Source organism: Saimiri boliviensis, chromosome 2, assembly GCF_048565385.1.
Source record: "Saimiri boliviensis isolate mSaiBol1 chromosome 2, mSaiBol1.pri, whole genome shotgun sequence".
NCBI classification, from domain to species: domain Eukaryota; kingdom Metazoa; phylum Chordata; class Mammalia; order Primates; family Cebidae; genus Saimiri; species Saimiri boliviensis.
The window spans coordinates 219,909,950-219,929,140 of NC_133450.1; the positions used below are offsets into that span (position 1 = coordinate 219,909,950).

The 19,191-nt window shown below is 45.9% G+C and overlaps 2 protein-coding genes across 3 annotated transcripts in view; both read left to right on the forward strand.

Moving 5' to 3' along the window:
• The window catches only part of RALGPS1 (Ral GEF with PH domain and SH3 binding motif 1), a 378,783-nt gene extending 373,364 nt beyond the window's left edge, over nt 1–5,419 (forward strand). Inside the window, exon 20 of the mRNA XM_010351346.3 lies at nt 994–5,419. Coding sequence (XP_010349648.1) covers nt 994–1,023 — 30 coding nt within the window. The 3' untranslated portion in view covers nt 1,024–5,419. The remainder of the gene's footprint in view (nt 1–993) is intronic.
• A 2,034-nt stretch (nt 5,420–7,453) lies between these two features.
• GARNL3 (GTPase activating Rap/RanGAP domain like 3) overlaps nt 7,454–19,191 on the forward strand; it is a 180,989-nt gene continuing 169,251 nt past the window's right edge. For both annotated transcript variants that reach the window (XM_039475090.2, XM_074395365.1), the window contains exon 1: nt 7,454–7,631. In XM_039475090.2, the coding sequence (XP_039331024.1) occupies nt 7,540–7,631 (92 nt within the window). In that variant the 5' untranslated portion in view covers nt 7,454–7,539. The remainder of the gene's footprint in view (nt 7,632–19,191) is intronic.

The window sequence follows — 19,191 nt, forward strand, 5'->3', positions numbered from 1 at the left end:
GATTATTCTTTTAGAATTGCAGGTCACGTACTTAATTTCTTCATGTATTATCTGGGGTACATTTTTAAACTTTCTTAAATAGAACCATAACTATGCATTTTCTTGTATGTCTTGCTTTTCTCCTATAACATGTTTCTAGGATTCATCTGTGTCACCACATGTAGCAGTCATTCATGTATTTTTACTGATTTTGTTTTTATTAGTTCTTCTGTTGGGCATCCCAGGAAGGATTTTCTGCTTTTTTGCTATAGTGAGCAGTGCTGCTAATGACCATTCTTATAACTGTCTCCCGGTACATGGAGAGGCATTGTTTTCCTAATTCATCATTTGACCAAATTGACACCAAGATGGATTTTTTTTGATGAAATTATTTCTAATCAAATCCTCCCACAGCAGTGCTGAGGGAGGAGTTCTGGGGGCTGAGGGCCTGTTGGTAGCTTTTGGAGGTGGCAGCAACACTTGGACCTTGGGGCTAGTGGTCCTGCCAGTAAAGGGGGCTAGGATCTTGTCCTGGGGGCAGAGCTATGGGAAGGTTTTGAGGTTTCTGATATCCTTGAACTTACTCTTTCTCTTGTGCTTCCCTTTGCCAACTCCTGCCGTTCACTCTCAGCACACACCCTGGGCCTTCAGGATTTGTCTTCCTGCCCCAAGTGCAGTTTGATTTTCATTGGAGGAACTGGGGTCTTAGCCCTGCTGCTTACTTGCTGCATACTGAACCTCCCTAAGCCTTAGTTTCCTCATCTTTGTAATGCGGATGATTTCAGTCCCTGCCCCATGGGGTTGAAGTGAGGACTCGAGGACACAATGTATGTGGTGTGTTCAGAGCAGTGCCTGGCATGCAGCTGCCACTTCATATGCGGGGGCTATTGTTATTGTTATATCCTCTCCCTACCCTGCTCAGACTCACAGGGAAAGGCTTGTCCCTTCCCCTAGGGACTACCCCTTGTCCTCTGAGGTCGGAACTTTAACAAGAAGCTGAGCTTTCTCTTCTAGGTACCTGCAAATCTTATGTCATTTGAGTAAGTCTCTGCAGGATGTGGCGTGACTTCAGAGGCTTCTGGGAACCCAGGCTGGGCCTGGTGGTGAAGAGCAGTCCTGGGCACAGGCTGTGAGCCAGGGTGCTGGGAAACTCACAGCTGGACTCAGGGGACACGGCCTGTGGCCTCACCATCCCAGAGGGCTCCACCAGTGCGGAATCCACCCGTCAGTCCCCAGCGACTCTCATGACACTCATTCTGAAGCACCGCCTCTCGGGGTGGTGGTTAGACCCCAAACTGTACACCCCGCTCTCCCTCTCTGGGCCCACCACCTGCGTCTGCGACTAGAGAGCACTCGGCCCATGTTGGGTTCTCAGTGCTCTCTACTGCACAAAGTGGACAGTGCTCTCTACTGCACAGAGTGGACTGCGAGAGGGGCCTGAGAGAAGGAACAGCTGTGGAACAGGCTTTTTACACCCCAAGTGCATGGGGTTGCTCGCCCACAGGGCTGCCTCAGATTTTGTACAACCCCAAAGCGTCCTGTGCGTGTGCGTGCTATACATGTGTGTATGAGCGAGTGTGAACTCTTCAAGAAACATGCATTTTGGCACAAGACTTGTGACGTCACACACTTCATTCGCTTTGAGGCCCTGCTTTAACCTTAAGTTATAGCCCTGTCCACTGAGGAAGGTCAGAGTGAGAGCCTAGATTCCTCCTGTGTTAAGGGTCCCTTGTATTCTTTTACTGTAAACAAACAATGCCTTAAATTGTGTCTTGTTTTCTGTTCCTATGGGTGCTATTCATCTGGAAGGCCTGCTCCCTGGGGCCCCGGGTCCCTTCCAGGCCTCTTTGCTGTCAGCCCTTCTGAGACAGGACCTGGCTTCAGGACCGTGGACTGGGTTGCTGGCCTGCTTGCTTCTTCTTTCCCCATCCCTAGCAGGGCCTGAGGCCCTCCTTTTCTCGCCCCTCCCGCCATGCCAGAATGGGAAGTTGTGATGTTGCAGCTCTGAGGCCGATGTGCTCATAGGGATCAGCTGTGCAGAAGCCACGAGGTGCCAACCTCTCCCCGCAGGGCAAGGCCCGTGCCCCCATCATCTCACCCCTTTGCTTCCACTGCCAGGGCGGGGCCCACCAAGATTCCTGATCACGACGGGAAGCTGAGTGGCTCTGAGGCCTTAAGCTTCCCCAGTCTTGGCCCCAAATGCAGTCACCAGCAACTTTTCCACTTTCCAAGTCCAAGGGCACAATTGTTGATGACTGTGGGAAAAGAGAGCAAAGCCCAGGGAGTGAACAGTCCAACCTCTGCATTCAGTTAGGAGCTCTTCACATGAACCATGTCCTTATCTGTCACCTATTGTCACATTTTAAAGTGACTTTTATTTTGCACAAATACATTATTCAAAATAATAAATTACTCTTCAGCATAATATCTTCTCGTCCCCTTTCCCCTTTAGTTTGGAGAGCCTAACTCTGAGAAGTTAACCCTTAAACAATTTTCTGAAAGAGACTGACTTTCTGGGTACTTGCGGCTATCATGGTTTCAGAGCTCACACTAATCAGGCATCAAGCTACCCTCAAGAGTTTCTGAGCTAGATGCTTCAAAACAACATCTACACCAGTAAACTGTAATAGGTCAATTTCAAAATGACCAAAAGACCCACCGCTGTATTTTGACCAAATAATGACAACTTCTCTAAAAATTTGAATGACTTGGTGAGGAAAGTGGTTGTCATCCGGGTCTCATTTTGTAGTTGAGCCTTACTGTGCTTAGGAATAAATCTTCCTTTTGAGCAAAGACTAGAGTACGTTCCGGCTAAGAGAAACTCCAGGTGATAAAGCTGATGCCATCAACCTTGACACTGGGTGCTTTGCACACCCATACGGATGGTGCATCTGATTCTTCCGATGACTATTCAAATCAGCATCTAGAGGCTGAATGACAATGCCAGACACTCCAAACACCTTTAACAGAACCATGCAGTGTTAACACTTCAACCTACACTGAATTGGATTCTACCTGTTAACTTTTAAAAAGTCGTAAGTTTGGATGAAAGTACAAGATGTGGAACATCAACTACTTATTTTCCTTGGGGTTTTCCACCCTGCAAACTCTCCTGGTTTTTCACATATGAAGTATAGATGCCAATCCAAAACCTCAGAATTTCAGGCACCACAAAAACAGGTAATTTCCTGTCCCTTAAAATTTGTCTTTTCTTTCACAAATATCTCTTAGCCTAAAATAGCACAATCACAATTCAACATGGTTTAGTCTTCTCACTAATTGATTCTGCTACCACATCCTCTCCCAAGAGCATTGTTAGCTTGGACTCTTGAAGAATCTCTTTAGACTGTTGGCAAAAGCCTTATAGAAGCTGTAAGAGCCTTGAACACACCGGAAGAGTTCCAGAGATAAAGCTGGAAGATACTCAGCTCTCTAAGCAGGGGCTCAGGCCAAGCATGGGCTTTAAGTACTGATTGTCTTCCCAGTGTTGGTTTGTCCTCAAGCTGCAGGAACCCTGAGAGCCTGAGACAGAAGGGGGCCAGGCACCGACCACAAAGCGTGAAAGTCCATGGGTAGATTCTTCCCCTGGAGGGAAGCATTTCTAGTTTTTGCTCCTTGATTGTCCAGAGTGCACAAATGTTTATGAAGCCATTGAAGGGATTATTTCTTGCATATGCTATATTTTTTTAAGCAAATGGATCATGGCATCCCAAAGTGAAAGTTACAGAAAGCTGTCTACACATGTGGCACTGGTAGCCGGTAACATTGTTGTCCCGAGAACAACTCACCTCTCTCCCTAGGACTAATTTTTATCCCTCTCAGTTGAACATGTTTTGTCATTCAAGATCAGTCAAGTGCATTCTGGCAACTGAAATACTTGATGGAGGATTAGTATGGTAGAGAGCAGTAGAAATCTTGTTCTGACTGTGCCCAGTGAGAGACTTTGGCCCCCTCCCTCCCTGCAAGGAGGAACCTGAGGAAGTAGATACTTAAAGAGATTCTGTTTAGGAAGGAACTCACTCTCTTTTTGCCAATTGAATTTATAGAGCATGTTTTTTTTCTTACCAAGATGGCCAATATCCTCTTACGCCCACCTCCCAAGCCCCAAGAGGTGTACGTTTTAGGATGCCATTTTACAGGTGGAAAAGCTCTGTTAAAACAGGAAGTCACTTGCAAGCAACATCTGCTGTGTTCCGCAGGTGGGGCCCAGAGCCCTTCCCCCACACTGCTGATGTCCTTAACCGCTGGGGAGCATTGCCAAAAACACAGCCATCTAGTTTGTGACCCCATAAATGACTTAAATCAGCTTTACATCATTTTGACATGTCAAGTGGTTTCATGTTTAAAAAAAAAAAAATCCTAGTCCTTTAGAAATAACCGATTCTCTGCACAAAACCACCCATTCATTCACATCACTAGCGAGTGCTACCTGTGCTAAGAGCAAGTCGGATCTGATCCCTGCCCTCATGGACCTGGCCACTCAACAAATAGTCCCCACCACACATATCTCCTTAGGCAAGACTTTGCTTTTCTCCTAGCCCTGAGTATAATAAATCCTGTGCATAGACTCCTCCAGAAAGACATCAAAAGACTCGACAGAATGAACAGCCTCTTGATCTGCGAGTTCAGTTGCAATGAGGATGAAGTCACTATCCTAGAGGCTGATTGGCCCAGAAGAGCCAGGCACAGAGCTGCAGTTGGGCATGCCAAGGATTCCAAAGGTGGAATGAGAGAGTAGGGTCAGAATGTCACAGTGTCACAGTATTTGCTCCATAGGTTTTTGTTTTTAATTTCAATGTCAAATACAACTACACTATGAGCGAGAACTGCGTTTTCTTGGGTGTTGAGAACTTGTACCATGGACTTGAGACATGGGCAGCCTCAAAACCCCGCTTACAGCAGCAACACAGGAGATCATCTGTCCATTCTATAACCATTAATCTCTTTATCCATTTCTGAACGACTGTGACTATTCAGTAATGAAATAATAGTAATTAATTTATTAGTATGGTATAATCTTTAATAAATTTCGTGCCAAAATGCATGGTTTTCCACTTAGCATTCAAAATGTTGCATAGAGAGTAGTTTTCAATTTCTTATGTACTCTTCAAAGTAAGTTGAAAATCAGTTTCTACATTTTAATTCGTTTCTTGTTAAATCTGTTGCACTCTCCTGGGCTGTCTTTTTTTCCAGCAGACCCCTGCATGCTGTTGTGTAAGGACTTTCTCTAATTCTTGTGAATTGTCTCACCTGCAGTAACCACTGAACATCTGCCCTTTGTGGGGTTCTTTAGATTTTTGGTGAAGTATTTTGTTACCTCAGTCTTGTATCAAGTTGCTGTATTTTTCAGCTTGTTACATTGATAATTATTTCACTAATTAAATACTTTAATATACAGACATCTTTGTTTACTTTGAGATTAAATGTGTTTTCCAATGAATATTGCTCGGTTTATTAAAATCACACACATTCACTTAGCAAACAGTTGCTGTTTCAGATAGACACAAAGGAGGAATAGGGTGATAGACACAAAGGAGGAATAGGGTGCCCAAAACTTAGCTAGGAGAGAACTAGAACATAAAAACCATGCAGGAGCAGTGTCCTCAGGAAGGGGTAAGCACTCCAGGGAGAGAGGCAGGAGACCTGGGGATGTGTTAGAGGGCAGTGGGTATTTGGAAATTAAGTTCAGGGACTGCAGAACACATGAAGGGTGGGGGCAACAGGGAGACAGAAATGAGAAGGAGCAGGATGAGGCTGGGAAAAAGGAGACAACCTGATCTCCCAGAGTAAAGGTTTTCTGGGAATAATGGGATTTAAGTTTGAAAAGTTATGTTGGGAGGACTTCATGATGTTAGGCAAAAACCCAGAACTCCACTATACCTCATTGGAGAAAAAGGAGGGCAGTCTTAATGGGGTTATCTCATGGAAACCTGAGGGGTGGACCAGAGGCATCTCCACATGGGCTGGAAGGAGAAAAGTAAGGCCTCCTCTACATCTTTCTCTCAGTGCTATCTGAGCAGCCCCTTCATTCTGTCACAACGGAGTTCAGACCTTACCAAGAAAGAACCTGGAAGTCATTGAGGAAACGTGCACCAGGGGGGTCATGTGATCCAGGCTGACCATAGGATCCACTGGCCCTGACTGCCTCAGTTTCCCAGCCAGTGCCTTCCAAAGCTGCAGTGGCCAGTCCTCCAAGCACAGGTTCCCCCCACAAGCGCACTCCTCAGGCTCTGTTTCACCACCCCAGTTCCAGGCCCGCGTGGCCACACCTCCCTAGCTGCGACAAAGCGCCGCTTGCTGAGGTAGCCCTAGCTCACCTCCTGATTTAGGCAGCACGGTGGCCCCAGCTTTACCCAGATGGGGTTGCTGCCCTCAGTCACAGTGCAGTGTTCAAGGGCCCTGAGAAGAATGCATTTGACTCAGAGAAGTGAGGATGGGGTTGGGGGTTGTCACAGTTGGAAACTAACAGTCAAGACTCGAACCTACAACTGGTATCCTGCAAAGCTCCAGCCCCTTACCGGCGCCACAAACGACCACCAGGCGACAGCAGTACCTCCCCTTAATGGATGGCGGGATCCCGGAGCCAACGCAGACCGGACGGTGGAACGGCACTTTAGCCACGGGTGCGGGAATCCTACCCCGCGCGGAGCCTGCGGGCGGGGCGGGGGCGCGGGAGGAGGGCAGGAGGGGAGGAGGGGCGGCAGCTGGGCGGGGCCACCAGTGTGGGCGGGGCCTCTCGCGGGCGGGGCGGGGCTGTGGCTGACCCTGTCGGAGAAGAACTGAAGAGGCGGTGGAGTTGGGTTTGGGCGCGGACTGGGGGCTTCGGTGGGAAAAGGCGGGGTTCCAGGGGGCGGGGCCAGGCTTGTGGGCGGGACATGGGAGAGGAGGGCCCGAGGGGCGGAGCTACAACAGAAAGGGCCAGGAGGTGCTGAGGTGAGGAGGGGCCGAGCTGCAAGGGGCTGCGCTCGAGGAAGCAGAGGTTTGGGGTGAGGGCCAGAGCCTTGCGCGAGCTCAGTAGTTCAGGGGTAGGTGAGCGGGGCCTGGGTCTGTCCTGAGGGCCAAGCAGCAGGAGGGGCGGGGTCGTGGACGGAACACAGTCGAGGACAGGGTGGGCGTTTTGGGCCTCTGGGCCCCACAGAGGTGCGGAAAGCCGGTGGCAAGAACCCGGAGGGACTGGCACGGGAGGGGCGTTACCGGAGCGCGGGGCGGGGCGTGGGCGGGACCTGCTCCGGGCTGAGGGCGCGGGGCGAGCAGAGCTGGAGTTGGGAGCGAGGCTGGGGCGGGACTGGGGCGGGTCATGTTAACAGGCTGAGCGGGCGCGGGGAGGGGCGGTGTTTGGGCTCGGCGGAGGGTCCTGGCAGGCTGGGGTTCGGGGCGGGGCCTGGACCAGGATGAGAGGCGCGAGGCTGGCTGGGCCATGGTTCAGGGCGGGGCGGGGGCGGGGTCTGGACCCGGCGAGGGGCATGGGGCGGGGCGTGGGTTGCGGCGCGCCAGCCGAGCGGCCGGCCGAGGCCCGAGCCCACCCGAGTGCGCCCGAGCCCGCGGCCCCCGCCCCGGGCGATGGAGCCGGAATTCGGCGGGGCGGCCGCTGCGCTCCTGCGGCAGAAGAGGGCGGCGCTGCGGCGCAGGGGGTGCTCCTTCGAGAGCCCAAGGTACCGCGGCCGGGGAGGGCTGCGGCCGGGCGGGACGCCGGCCACGTGGGGGGATGGCGACGTAAGGGACAGCGGTGCGAGGCCGAGGCGTAGGAAGGGTCGGCGGAGGCTCTGAGGAGACCGGACGCGGAGTTCGGGCCGAGCGGCGGTGGGCTGTGGGAGGGGCCGGGCGGTCTGGCGGGAGGTGCGGGGACTGGTGTCAGGCGTCCAGAAGCGTCGGTCCTGTGGCAGGCCCCGCGTGCCCGCGGCTTTGGCGGGGCACGGGCTGAGAAGAACGTGCCCTGCCCGCCTCTGGTAAATGCTCAAGGGCAAGGTCGAGATCGGTCCACTGGAGGCTTTCTTCCTGCGCCCCGCGTGCCCCGGCAGCTGCACACCTGCTGCCTCCGCGCTCCGGCCCGGCCTGGCCCCCACTCCCCCACCTCGCGATGCCGCCCTCTGCCCGGGCCGCCGGTGCCCCTAGGCTGGTCTTCCCCCGGGGCCTCTCCCGGGACGACCAGTTCCGAGCCTGGCGCCACAGACACGTCTTCCCCGCTGCGGCGAGTGCCCTCCCTCGGCTTCCCTGGCATTCCTTGAACTTGGAGCGGATTCTCCTGCTTCGAAGTCGCTCAAGTCGGCCCTACCATTTTCTCAGGTCTTGGAGGTGACTCCAGCAGCTTCTCAGCCACATTTCTTGTCTCTGTTCTGACACCTCTGAAATCCACACCCCAGCCGGCCGCGGCAGAGGTCTCCCTAAAGTGGTAACTGTGCCCTTCGCGGCCAACACCCCTTGAAGAGCTTCCCATCGCTCGCAACAGTGGTAGGGACCAGAGCAGGGGACTGGGAGAGAGATAAGGATGGGGACTCCGGCTCCCACTGAGGCCAAAAAGAGGGGCCCATTGCTAGAATAAGAAGCAAACTAACCAGGAACCTTAAGATGAGGTGCGGGGCCCTTGACTTGGCCTTTTCCCTCCATCCTCAGTTCTTGACATTTCCTGCCTCACCCTTGGCACTCCAGCGGTACTGGTGAGCCTGACATACAAGCATCGCGGGGACAGGAACCAGAGCTGTCCTGGTCACTGCTGGCTCACAGTGACCTGTCCTGGTCACTGTGCTGGTCACAGTGCCCAGAGCTGGCTCAGGCCTGGCCCATGGGACATCAACTGTGTTTTGAATGAATCAGTGTCTAACCTGTTAGTTTTAACTCCCTTGCGCTGCGCTATTTCTCATCTGTTCCCTTTTTTATATTACACTCTTTTCTCTACCTAGAATATTCTTTCTTTTCCTCTGTATGCGCCCACCCCTCCTTCTTCGGAAGTCTTCCTTGAACCCTAGATTGAGCTCTTTGCTGTATCAGTAATCTGTGCACCTGTCTTCGAGTCCACATAACACTGTGTGTAGTTACCCAGGTATTATGCCTCCCCCAATAGACTGGGAGAACCAGCCAGATATGGTATTTGTTCTCATGGTGCTTACACGCTTGTTGTTAGAGCATGAAGGATGTGAGAAATTGAACCAAGGGATGAGGCTGAAGAGACAAGATGGAAGCTGGATCCCTCAGGCCTGAAGTGGAATGCATGGAGCAGCGCTGTCCCATGGAATTTTCCGAAATGATGGAAACCTTCTGCAATCCATGCTATCTGTTATGGTAGCTACTAGCCACCTATGGCCATGAAGCACTTGTAATGTGGCTAGTTGAACTAAGGAACTGAATTTTGCATTTTATGTAGCTTTAATTAATTTAAATAACTGCCTAGGACTAAAGTCTGTTATATTGGGCAGTGCCAGTTTAGAAAATGTTTCTTTCTTTGACTTCTCACATTTATTACCCTCTCCTTTGTCTTCATAACCCTGCACCTGAAAGACTAGTGCCTTCCGGGCTTCCAGAGTTTTCTTGTTCTCTACTTGGTTCTCCATGACATTATCTTATCCACTATTGGATAATAATGATTACCATTTTTTCTTACTGTAAAACTAATGTGGGCCAGGTGCGGTGGCTCATGCCTGTAATCCCAGCACTTTGGGAGGCTGACGTACCTGGATCATTTGAGGTCTGGAGTTCGAGACCAGCTGGACCAAAGTGGTGAGATTCCATCTCTACTAAAAATACAAAAATTAGCCAGATGTGGTAGGCACCTGTAATCCCAACTCCAAGGAGGCTGAGGTAGGAGAATCACTTGAATCCAGGAGGCAGAGGTTGCAGTGAGCTGAGATTGTGCCACTGCATTCCAGCCTGGGTGGCAGAGTGAGACTGTCTCAAAAAAATAAAAAATAAAAAATCTGTGGCCAGGCATATTGCCTCACACCTGTAATCTCAGTGCATTGGGAGGCTGAGGCAGGAGGATCACTTGAGGTCTCAGGAGTTCAAGACTAGCCTGGGCTACATAGCAAAACCCATCCCTACAAAAAATTAAAGAAATTATCCAGGTATGGTGGCACACATGTGTAGTCTCACCTACCCTGGAGACTGAGTCAGGAGGATCACTTGAGCCCAGAAATTTGAGGTTACAGTGAGCAGTGATTACACCTCAGTCTGGGCAACAGAGCAAGACCCTATCTCAATAAAATAAAATAAAACAATTTGTGTTTTTGAGAAGAAATCTGAAAAATCAAGAAAAATATAGAGAATAATTAAATTTATATTTACCCATAATACCACTAGGTATCAACTAGCCTTTTTTTTTTAACTATGTATGTGTATATTTATATTAATGTTTTAATTTGCGTTTCCACTTAATGTAGTGTAAGGATTTCTGTAACTCTTAAATATTTCTGAAATCTATTTTAAATTGCTGCCTGATATACTGTCATATGGATATATTGCCATGTCTTTATTGGATGCATGTAGTTTACTCACAGTTTTTCGCTCTTACTAAAGATGCATTTGTGGGGTTTTTTTGGCATTTACATATATATATATAGTACTTTAGGTTCTGGGGTATATGTGCAGATCATCATGCAGGATTATTGCATAGGTACATGCATGGCAATGTGGTTTGCTGCCTCCATCCCCCGTCACGTGTATCTGGCATTTCTCCCCATGTTATCCCTCCCCAACCTCCCCACCCCCACTGTTCCTCCCCTAGCCTACCTCCAACAGACGCCAGTGAGTGATGCTCCCCTCCCTGTGTCAATGTGTTCTTATTGTTTAACACCCACCTATGAGTGAGAACATGCGGTGTTTTATTTTCTTTTCTTATGTCAGTTTGCTAAGAATGATGGTTTCCATATTCATCCATGTCCCTACAAAGGACACAGACTCAAGATGCATTTTTTTTAGGTATGAAGAGGTTCTCTTTTATAAAGAGTTCATCATAAATTTGTAGAAGTGTTGAGAGTTATTGGATCAAAGAAAATGAACATTTTAAAGCCTCTCAAAGCATAAAGCTAAATTCCTCACCAGAGAGTTGTACCAATTTATAATCCTCCAAAAGCATATGAGTATGCCTGTTTTTTCTCATCCTTAACACTAGGCATTATCATTTGCAAATATTTGCCAAAGTGGTAGCTTGTTTTAATTTGAATTTCTTTGTTTCATAGTGAGGTGAAACTTTTTATCATATCCATAATTTATACTATTTTTGTGAAATATAGATGCATACACTTTGTTTTCCTTTGGAATGCTTATGCTTTAAATTGAAACACTTTTTATTTATTAAGGAAATTAATTGTTTGGGTCAAATATGTAGCAAATATTTTTTCCAATTCATTATTTGCCTCTTTATTTTCTTTATGGTGGTTTTTGATAAAGCTTTTTAAAATTGTGGTTGTTGTTTTAAAATGATGTAGTTAGATCTTCTTCCTGTTTATACTTTTTTGTTTGTTTTGTGTGTGTGGTTTTTTTGTTTTTGGTTTTGGTTTTGGTTTTTTTTGAGATGGAGTCTTGCTCTGTCACCCAGGCTGGAATGCAGTGGCTCAGTCTCTGCTCACTGCAACCTCCACCTCCTGTGTTCAAGCAGTTCTTCTGCCTCAGCCTCGAGTAGCTGGGATTACAGGCGTGTGCTACCACACCTGGCTGATTTTTGTATTTTTTAGTAGAAACAGGGTTTCACCATGATGACCAGGCTGGTCTGGAACTCCTGACCTCAAGTGATCTGCCTGCCTTAGCCTACCAAAGTACTGGGATTACAGGCATGAGACTTCATGCTCGGCACTGTTTATGTTTAAGTACAAGTGAATTCCTTAACTTAAAACAGATAAATGGCCGGGCGCGGTGGCTCAAGCCTGTAATCCCAGCACTTTGGGAGGCTGAGGCGGGCAGATCACAAGGTCGAGAGATCGAGACCAACCTGGTCAACATGGTGAAACCCTGTCACTACTAAAAATACAAAAAAAAAAAAAAATTAGCTGGGCATGGTGGCGCGTGCCTATAATCCCAGCTACTCAGGAGGCTGAGGCAGGAGAATTGCCTGAACCCAGGAGGCAGAGGTTGCGGTGAGCCGAGATCGCACCATTGCACTCCAGCCTGGGTAACAAGAGCGAAACTCCGTCTCAAAAAAAAAAAAAAAAAAAAAAAAACAGATAAATGTTCATCTATACCTTCTCCCCTTATTTTTGTTGTTTAAAAAAACTACCTCCTTAATCCATTAATTCAGATTACCTCACAACCCTGACTGTGTGTCAGAATCACCTGTGGACCATCTTAGCCATACAGGTGCATGTGGGTGCCCCTGCTCCAGGCCTGTTGATTGATTCAGAAAGTCTAGGGTGGCACTGGGCCTGTGGATGTTCAGAAAGCTCTAATATCCACTTCAGGGGCAACGCGTCTGCCTCAATTATGGGACTGTTGCCAGATTAGCCTCATTTATCCAGAGCCCTTAACCTCTTCTTGTTTCCTGTTATATCAATTTTTATTCATTTATTTTTGAGACAGGGTCTCACTCTATTTCCCAGGCTGGAGTGTAGTGGCAGTTATAGCTCACTGCAGCCTTGAATTCCTGGACTCAAGCAGTTCTTCAACCCCCCGCCTCCCGAGTAGCTGAGACTACAAGTGAGTGCCACCATGCCCAGCTAATTTTTAAAATTTTGTATAGAGACTTGGTCTCACTTCATTTTCCAGGCTGATCTCAAACTCCTGGCCTCAAGCTGTCCTCCTGCCTCCGCTTCCCAAAGTGCTGGGCTACAGGTCTGAGCTATCACATCCAACAGTTTAAATGCCTCATGTTTAGGGCCTTTCAGAATCAGTTTAGCCATATTTACCTAAGCATCTTGTTGGCCTCAGGGAAGAAAGGCCTTATTTTCACTTTAGCTACTCTACTGGCTAAATAACTGGTTTCAGCTCTGAAATCTAGCCTGCAGACTCAGCAAACTGACGTAGAGGCGAAGGGAATAGCCCAAGCATTAGGCCTCCAGGGAGGGACAGTGAGAGACTAGCTGGAAAACTTAGAGGCAGTAGAGTAAGACACTTATGCTGTTAAACCACTTGCCCTAGCTGTGTTTGCTATCATTTTGTAGGAAGCACATCAGATAGTGTTCCAGAACAAGGGCTTTGGAGTGAGACAGACTTGGGTTTAAGTTTCTGTCTTTTCACTCACCACATGTGAACTTGGACAAGTTGCATAACCCCTCTGAGCCTTGGTTAACTACTTTATAAAATGACCTGCCTCCAAGTATTCCTGTCAGCTTTTGGTGAACTAATTTATGCAAAGTGCTAAAAACAGTGCCTGGCACAAAGCTTTAGTAAATGATAACTGCTCTGGACAAAAATGACGAATATTCACATAAAAGTTCTCAACCCTTTCCTCTCCTTTTCTGATTGAAACTTTAGCTTTGCCCATTCAGTTTTTCCTCCTCCCCTGCCCTCAGAACAAGGTTCAGCTTTGCTTTGCTGCATTTTTTAGCTGCAGATTTAGGAACAGAAGGAGTGAGGAGAAGGACAGTAGAGACCTAGGGCAGTGGTTAGGATTCGCTGAGCAAAACTTTTAGGGGTGTTGAGAGGTGAAACATACAGGAAAACCTACTTTGTGTGAGGGAGGCTAATACAGGCAAATGATATTTTAAGACATTTATCTGTTATCTTTTGTCCCTTTGTGGTGATCAAGAAATCGATGAACCAGAGTTATTTTAAATTGTTTTCTATTATTGAGTTGTTCATTTTGGGTGCAAAATTTCATGGAAGCCAAACCACATGTGAGCTACAACATGAACAGGGTAATTTATCAGTAGAATTGAATTTGTGAGGTAAATTCTGAAAATCAACTAATCTCAACTTTGAATGGAACTTTAGACATCACCTAGGTCAGCTGCTCAGACAGTGCTTCTCAACGTGTGGTCCCTGGACCAGCAGCATAGCATTCCCTAAGAATTTGTTAGAAATACAAATTCTCAAGCCTCACTCCAAATCTTAGAATCTGTGGAATGGGGCTCATGAAACTGGGTCAGATTGCTAGTACAGTGGTTCTCAAACAGAGCATATAGAAGGAGGGCTTCTTAAAACCCAGTTACTTGGGCCCCACCTGCAGAGATTCTGATTCACAAGGTCATCAGTGGGTTATATGAATCGGTGTTTCTAACAAGCTCCTAAGTAATGCCATATTACTGGCCCAAGGACATAAAGTACTTCAAAAACTAACCCTCCGGGTAATACCGGAATCCTTCCTACAGCAACCTTTGTAGTTGATCATCCATCTTCTGTTTCTTACATCTAAGGTCCAGGAGTCTACCACTTCATAAGGCAAGCCTTTTTAGTATTGAGCAGCTGCATTATCTTTCCCTAAGAGTGAAGTCAAAGCTTGCCTTGTTATTCTTGCCACCCATTACTCATGATTCTCTCATGGCCACTTGCAGTACCAGTACTTGTAGGACTGATTCCAGGTGTCGCCTCAATCCTCAGGTGGCTCTTACCCAGTTGTAATCACCATTTTACACTTCTCTTTCAGCTACTGAAGCACGGCTAGTAACACATCAACATTCTTTCTGTTTGTCTTTTTTAAGAGACAGAGGTTTACTCTGTTGCCCAGGCTGGAGTACAGTGGCATGATCATAGCTTCATAGCTCACTGCAGCTGTGAACTCCTGGGCTCAGTGATCCTCCTGCCTTGGCCTCCTGAGTAGCTAGGACTACAGGTATGCACAACTACTCTTGGCTAATTTTTAAATTTTTTTGTGGAGATGAGGTCTTCCTGTGTTGCCCAGGCTGGCCCCAAACTCCTAGGCTCAAGTGATCCTTCCATCTTGGCTTCTCAAAGTACTGGGATTACAGGTGCAAGGCACCATGCCCAGCCTGCATTGGCATCTTTTCTGATTGGCTGATATCAGTGCCTTACCAGTAGTTAAATTTCTTAATATTGTCAAAAGCTATGGATGACAAGCAAAGGACAATTATTGGTTCCTGCAATTGTAAAATGCTGGGGTAGACCAAGCATTGGGAAAAGATGACTCCAGGTGCTTAAATAATCCCGTTAGTAGTATTCATCTTCTGGATTGTCTTTATTCTCAAGGCCTTTCCTCACTGAGGCAAAGAAAGTTAACTACTCCAGACTTACTTTCAATGTATGATCTCAGCAGAAATATAGGGCTGCTTTCTCAACGATTCTAGCACATGACTTGGCACAGTGGCTCATGCCTATAATCAGGCTAAGGCGGGAGAATAGCTTGAGCTCAGGAGTTCGAGACCACCCTGAGCAACATAGTGAGACCCCCATCTCTAAAAAACAAAACAAAACACTAGGCATGGTGGCATGCTTGCAGTCCCAGCTACTCAGGGAGGCTGAGGTGTGAGCTGGGCAGATCATTTGAGTCCAGGATGTCAAGGTTGCAGTGAGTCATGATTGTACCACTGGATGTTGGCCTGGGTGACAGAGCAAGACCTTGTCTCAAAAGAAAATAAAAAATAAAAATTAGTTGGGCATGGTGTTGCTTGCCTGTAGTCCCAGCTACTCAGGGGGCTGAGGTGAGAGGATCACTAGAGTAGGAGCTCGAGGCTACAGTGAGCCAAGATCATGTCACTGCACTCCAGCCTGGGTGACAGAGTGAGACCTTATTTCTTAAAATAACAATAACAATAATAATGCTAGCACTTGTCCCTGAGTTGACATTCATTGGCTCTCTTGGGTTCTGTGGTCATCCTTGAACCAATTGCTTTGGCCAGAAGGTGGTGAAACGTACTAATTGGCTGGGCCTGGTCACGTGCTGAAATATTCCATTCATAGAGACCAAAAGGTACCAATTTCTCAAAGGAAAACCACAGTGCTATTACCAGAAGGGAATTGATATTGGGTTGGCAAAAAAAAGTAAAGTTATGATGCAGACATGATGCTTTTCCAAAATATAGATACCCAGATGCCACCCAGGGTCACAGAATTAGGGTTTCTGTGTTTTTCTTAGTTTTCGTTGTAAAAGACTGCCTCAGTTAAGTGGTTAAATTATGCTTGCTAAGTTTAGCCACTGTGGGTGCAGAGCCCTACCGTGGACAGAAGATTTTGAATTACAAATGGAAAACATATTTTCTACTTTCCCAAATATTGCTCCGTACATGGTGGTTTTCTTATTAGTAATGCATAGAACCCACGCCTTGTGAGAACAAATTTGATGCCAAGACAAATGCTTTCTTGCTCCTGAATATTGCTTTCCAGGCCAAGGTAAGTTCAGAAAAGAGCAGTTATCCATTATGCATTGGGGTGCCTCCTTTTCTTCTTCCTATGTTTCTTGGGACTCTTAGAGTTTTGTTGTTGTTGTTGTGGTTTTCCAGACTTTCTTTTTTTCCAGATAGTTTTATAAAGTATTTTAATCTGAGCTTTTTTTCACAGTCTTTATTCCTCTGTGTTATGTTATTACTCTTTCTGTTTTTATCAGGCCCTTAAGTATTTAATCACAAATCTGCTGCTGTCAGTTTTCTTTTGGAAAAACAACAGTCTTCTTGGGAAAGACTATTAAAAGCTGTCCTGTATTGAGCTGACATAATGGGCTCTTAGGGCCAGCAGAAGAAAATTAATTTTCATATTATGTCTGTTTCCTAAGAGCAGAGAAAAAACAACTTTTATTATTCTCTAAGATTTTAAATTAATGCAAACCAGCTTCCTTTATTGGAGGAAAACAATAGTCAAATTAGTTTTGCTTTAGAAAGTTAATATGAGAAATTATGTTTGGTTGTCTGGTTTCCAGAGTTAAGGATCTGAAGAGAGATGAAGTCTGACAAACAGTGCTGTAGGAAAATTATAAAAGATTTGTCCTTTGCAGTGAGACTCCCGGCTGGTTTTCGTGGGAGGAGAAATTCTAAAGTAGCATGCAGAGATATACAGAGGCAGAGTGTAGAGATGTGGGAAAATAGAAAGCCCATATCCAGTTGTATCTAGAGCTAAGATCTTAGAGGACAGTAAGCAAGTATGAGTTCACAATGAGGTGTGACTGCCCAAAGAGATTTATGAAGAAGGCTGTTCACTGTAGTCTTGCTTGTTGTCTTAGTCCATTTGGGCTGCTAAAACAAAATCCTGTAGACTGAGTAATTTATGAACAACAGAAATTTATTGTTCACACTTCTGGAGGCTGGAAAGTCCAAGATTAAAGTGCCAGCATATTTGGTTTTTGGTGAGGGCCTGTTATAGCGGCCTTTGTGTCCTCCCATGGTAGAAGGGGTGAATAAGCTGTCTTGGGATTCTAAGGACACAAAAGGACACATTCATGAGAGCTGAGCCTTCATGTCCTGATTGCCTCTCATAGGCCCCACCTCTTAATGCTATCACATTGAATATTGTGAATATATGAATTTCAACATATGAATTTCGGAGGGAAATAAACATTAGACCATAGGTCTTATAAAAAAATTTTTAAGTCCGTCAGAAGTATGTCAATACAATATGAATCATCTGTTAGAAAGATTGCTGTGAATATATATTTCTGCTTGGAAAGGTATCTGGTATATACATATGCATTAAGAGAAACAAGCAGCTTCTGACAATAGCCAGGTTACAGAATTGGATATGTAATTTTAAATTGTTTAGCAGCCAAATTATTGAGACAGTTTACTTTTTTCCCATACTGTCTTCAAAATCTAGTACGCATTTTATATTTATAGCACATCTCACTTCAGGCTAGCCACATTTTAAGTGCTCAGTAGCCACCTGTGGTTGGTGGCTGCCTTAGGACAGAGCAGATATGGATCCTCAAGTAGGAAATGTTTGAAAGAATGCACCAAGGTTTTTGTTTTGTTTAGCTTTGTTCTTTAGTGTGACTGTGAATCACAGTGAAATAGGGAAATGTAAAAATTTTCTGGAAAAAAGGGATATCAGGAGATGTTAGGAACGAGAATCACTACAGAAACTTTATTAGTCAGGAAAGGTAACCTGTGATTTGGTGGACTTCAATTAACTTCATATAAATCCCATGTGAAATGTAGACTTCAGACGTGAATGTGAAATCAGTGTGTCGTGGATACATAATGTGATTGACATTTTTTATTTGGGAGAAATAAGATGAGTATAGTTGTTGTTTTGTTTTGTTTTGTTTTTTTAAAGAAAAAGAGGGAATGATTTTCTGTATCATATGTTAATAGGTCAAACAAAATGAAGAACTAAGAGTTGACCACTGGGTTTAGCATCATTGGTTCATTGGTGGCCTTTGACAAAACTGTTTCTTTGGAACAGTGAGGGTGAAAATCTCACCGGACTGGCTTCAAGAGATAATGAGAGGAAATGACTGGAAACAATGAATATAGTCAACTCTTTGCACAGGTGGAGAGAATGTTAATTGAAATTTTGATTTTATTTGTTTTTGTCTGGGCTTTTTAGCTCTTGTTTTATAAAGATGTTTGTATCTGCTGGAAGTGATCCAATAAAGGGGAAAAAATTATTGGGAGAGTAGTGTTTTACATAAAAAAGAAAATCCATGGAGGATATGGCAGCTGCCTTACCACAGTTGAAAGGGTTTTATATACAAAGAAATTAGGCCTACTCGGTATACAGCCCTTGGCTAGACCTAAAATCACAATGGGTATGAGATATATTAGAATAGGTTGGACTCAGTACCTGAAAGTACATTCCTGCAGTTAGTTCTGCTCCAAGCTAGGATGGTTTACTATAAGGCACAGTAAAAATGTTATTATCAAAAATGTCAAAGCACCTATAAGTTAGAGTAGTATTTCTCAACTATTTTATGTTTTCTGCATAGTTTTGAATATAATTTTTCGTAACAAACTTGAAAAGACTCAAAACAATGTTAAGCAGGTCAACAACAGTGATAGCACAATCACACTCCAGTGTAACGGTGACCTCAGAAGTATTCTCAATTAGTGTGCTATTAGAAACAGAGTCTCTAGACCTATTGTCTCTAGACCAGACAGTCTGGAACATAGTGGCATGATCATATCTCACTGTAACTTCAAACTTCTGGGCTCAAGTGATCCTCCTACCTCAGCCTTCTAAGTAACTAGGACCAAAAAAAAAATTTTTTTTTTTTGAGACAGAGTCTGTCACCCAGGCTGGAGTGCAATGGTAGATCTTGGTTCACTGCAACCTCTGCCTCCAGGGTTCAAATGGTTCTCCTGCCTCAGCCTCCCGGGTAGCTGGGATTACAGACACGAGCTACCACGCCTAGCTAAATTTTTTGTATTTTTAGTAGAGACAGGTCCATATTGGCCAGGCTGATCTCAA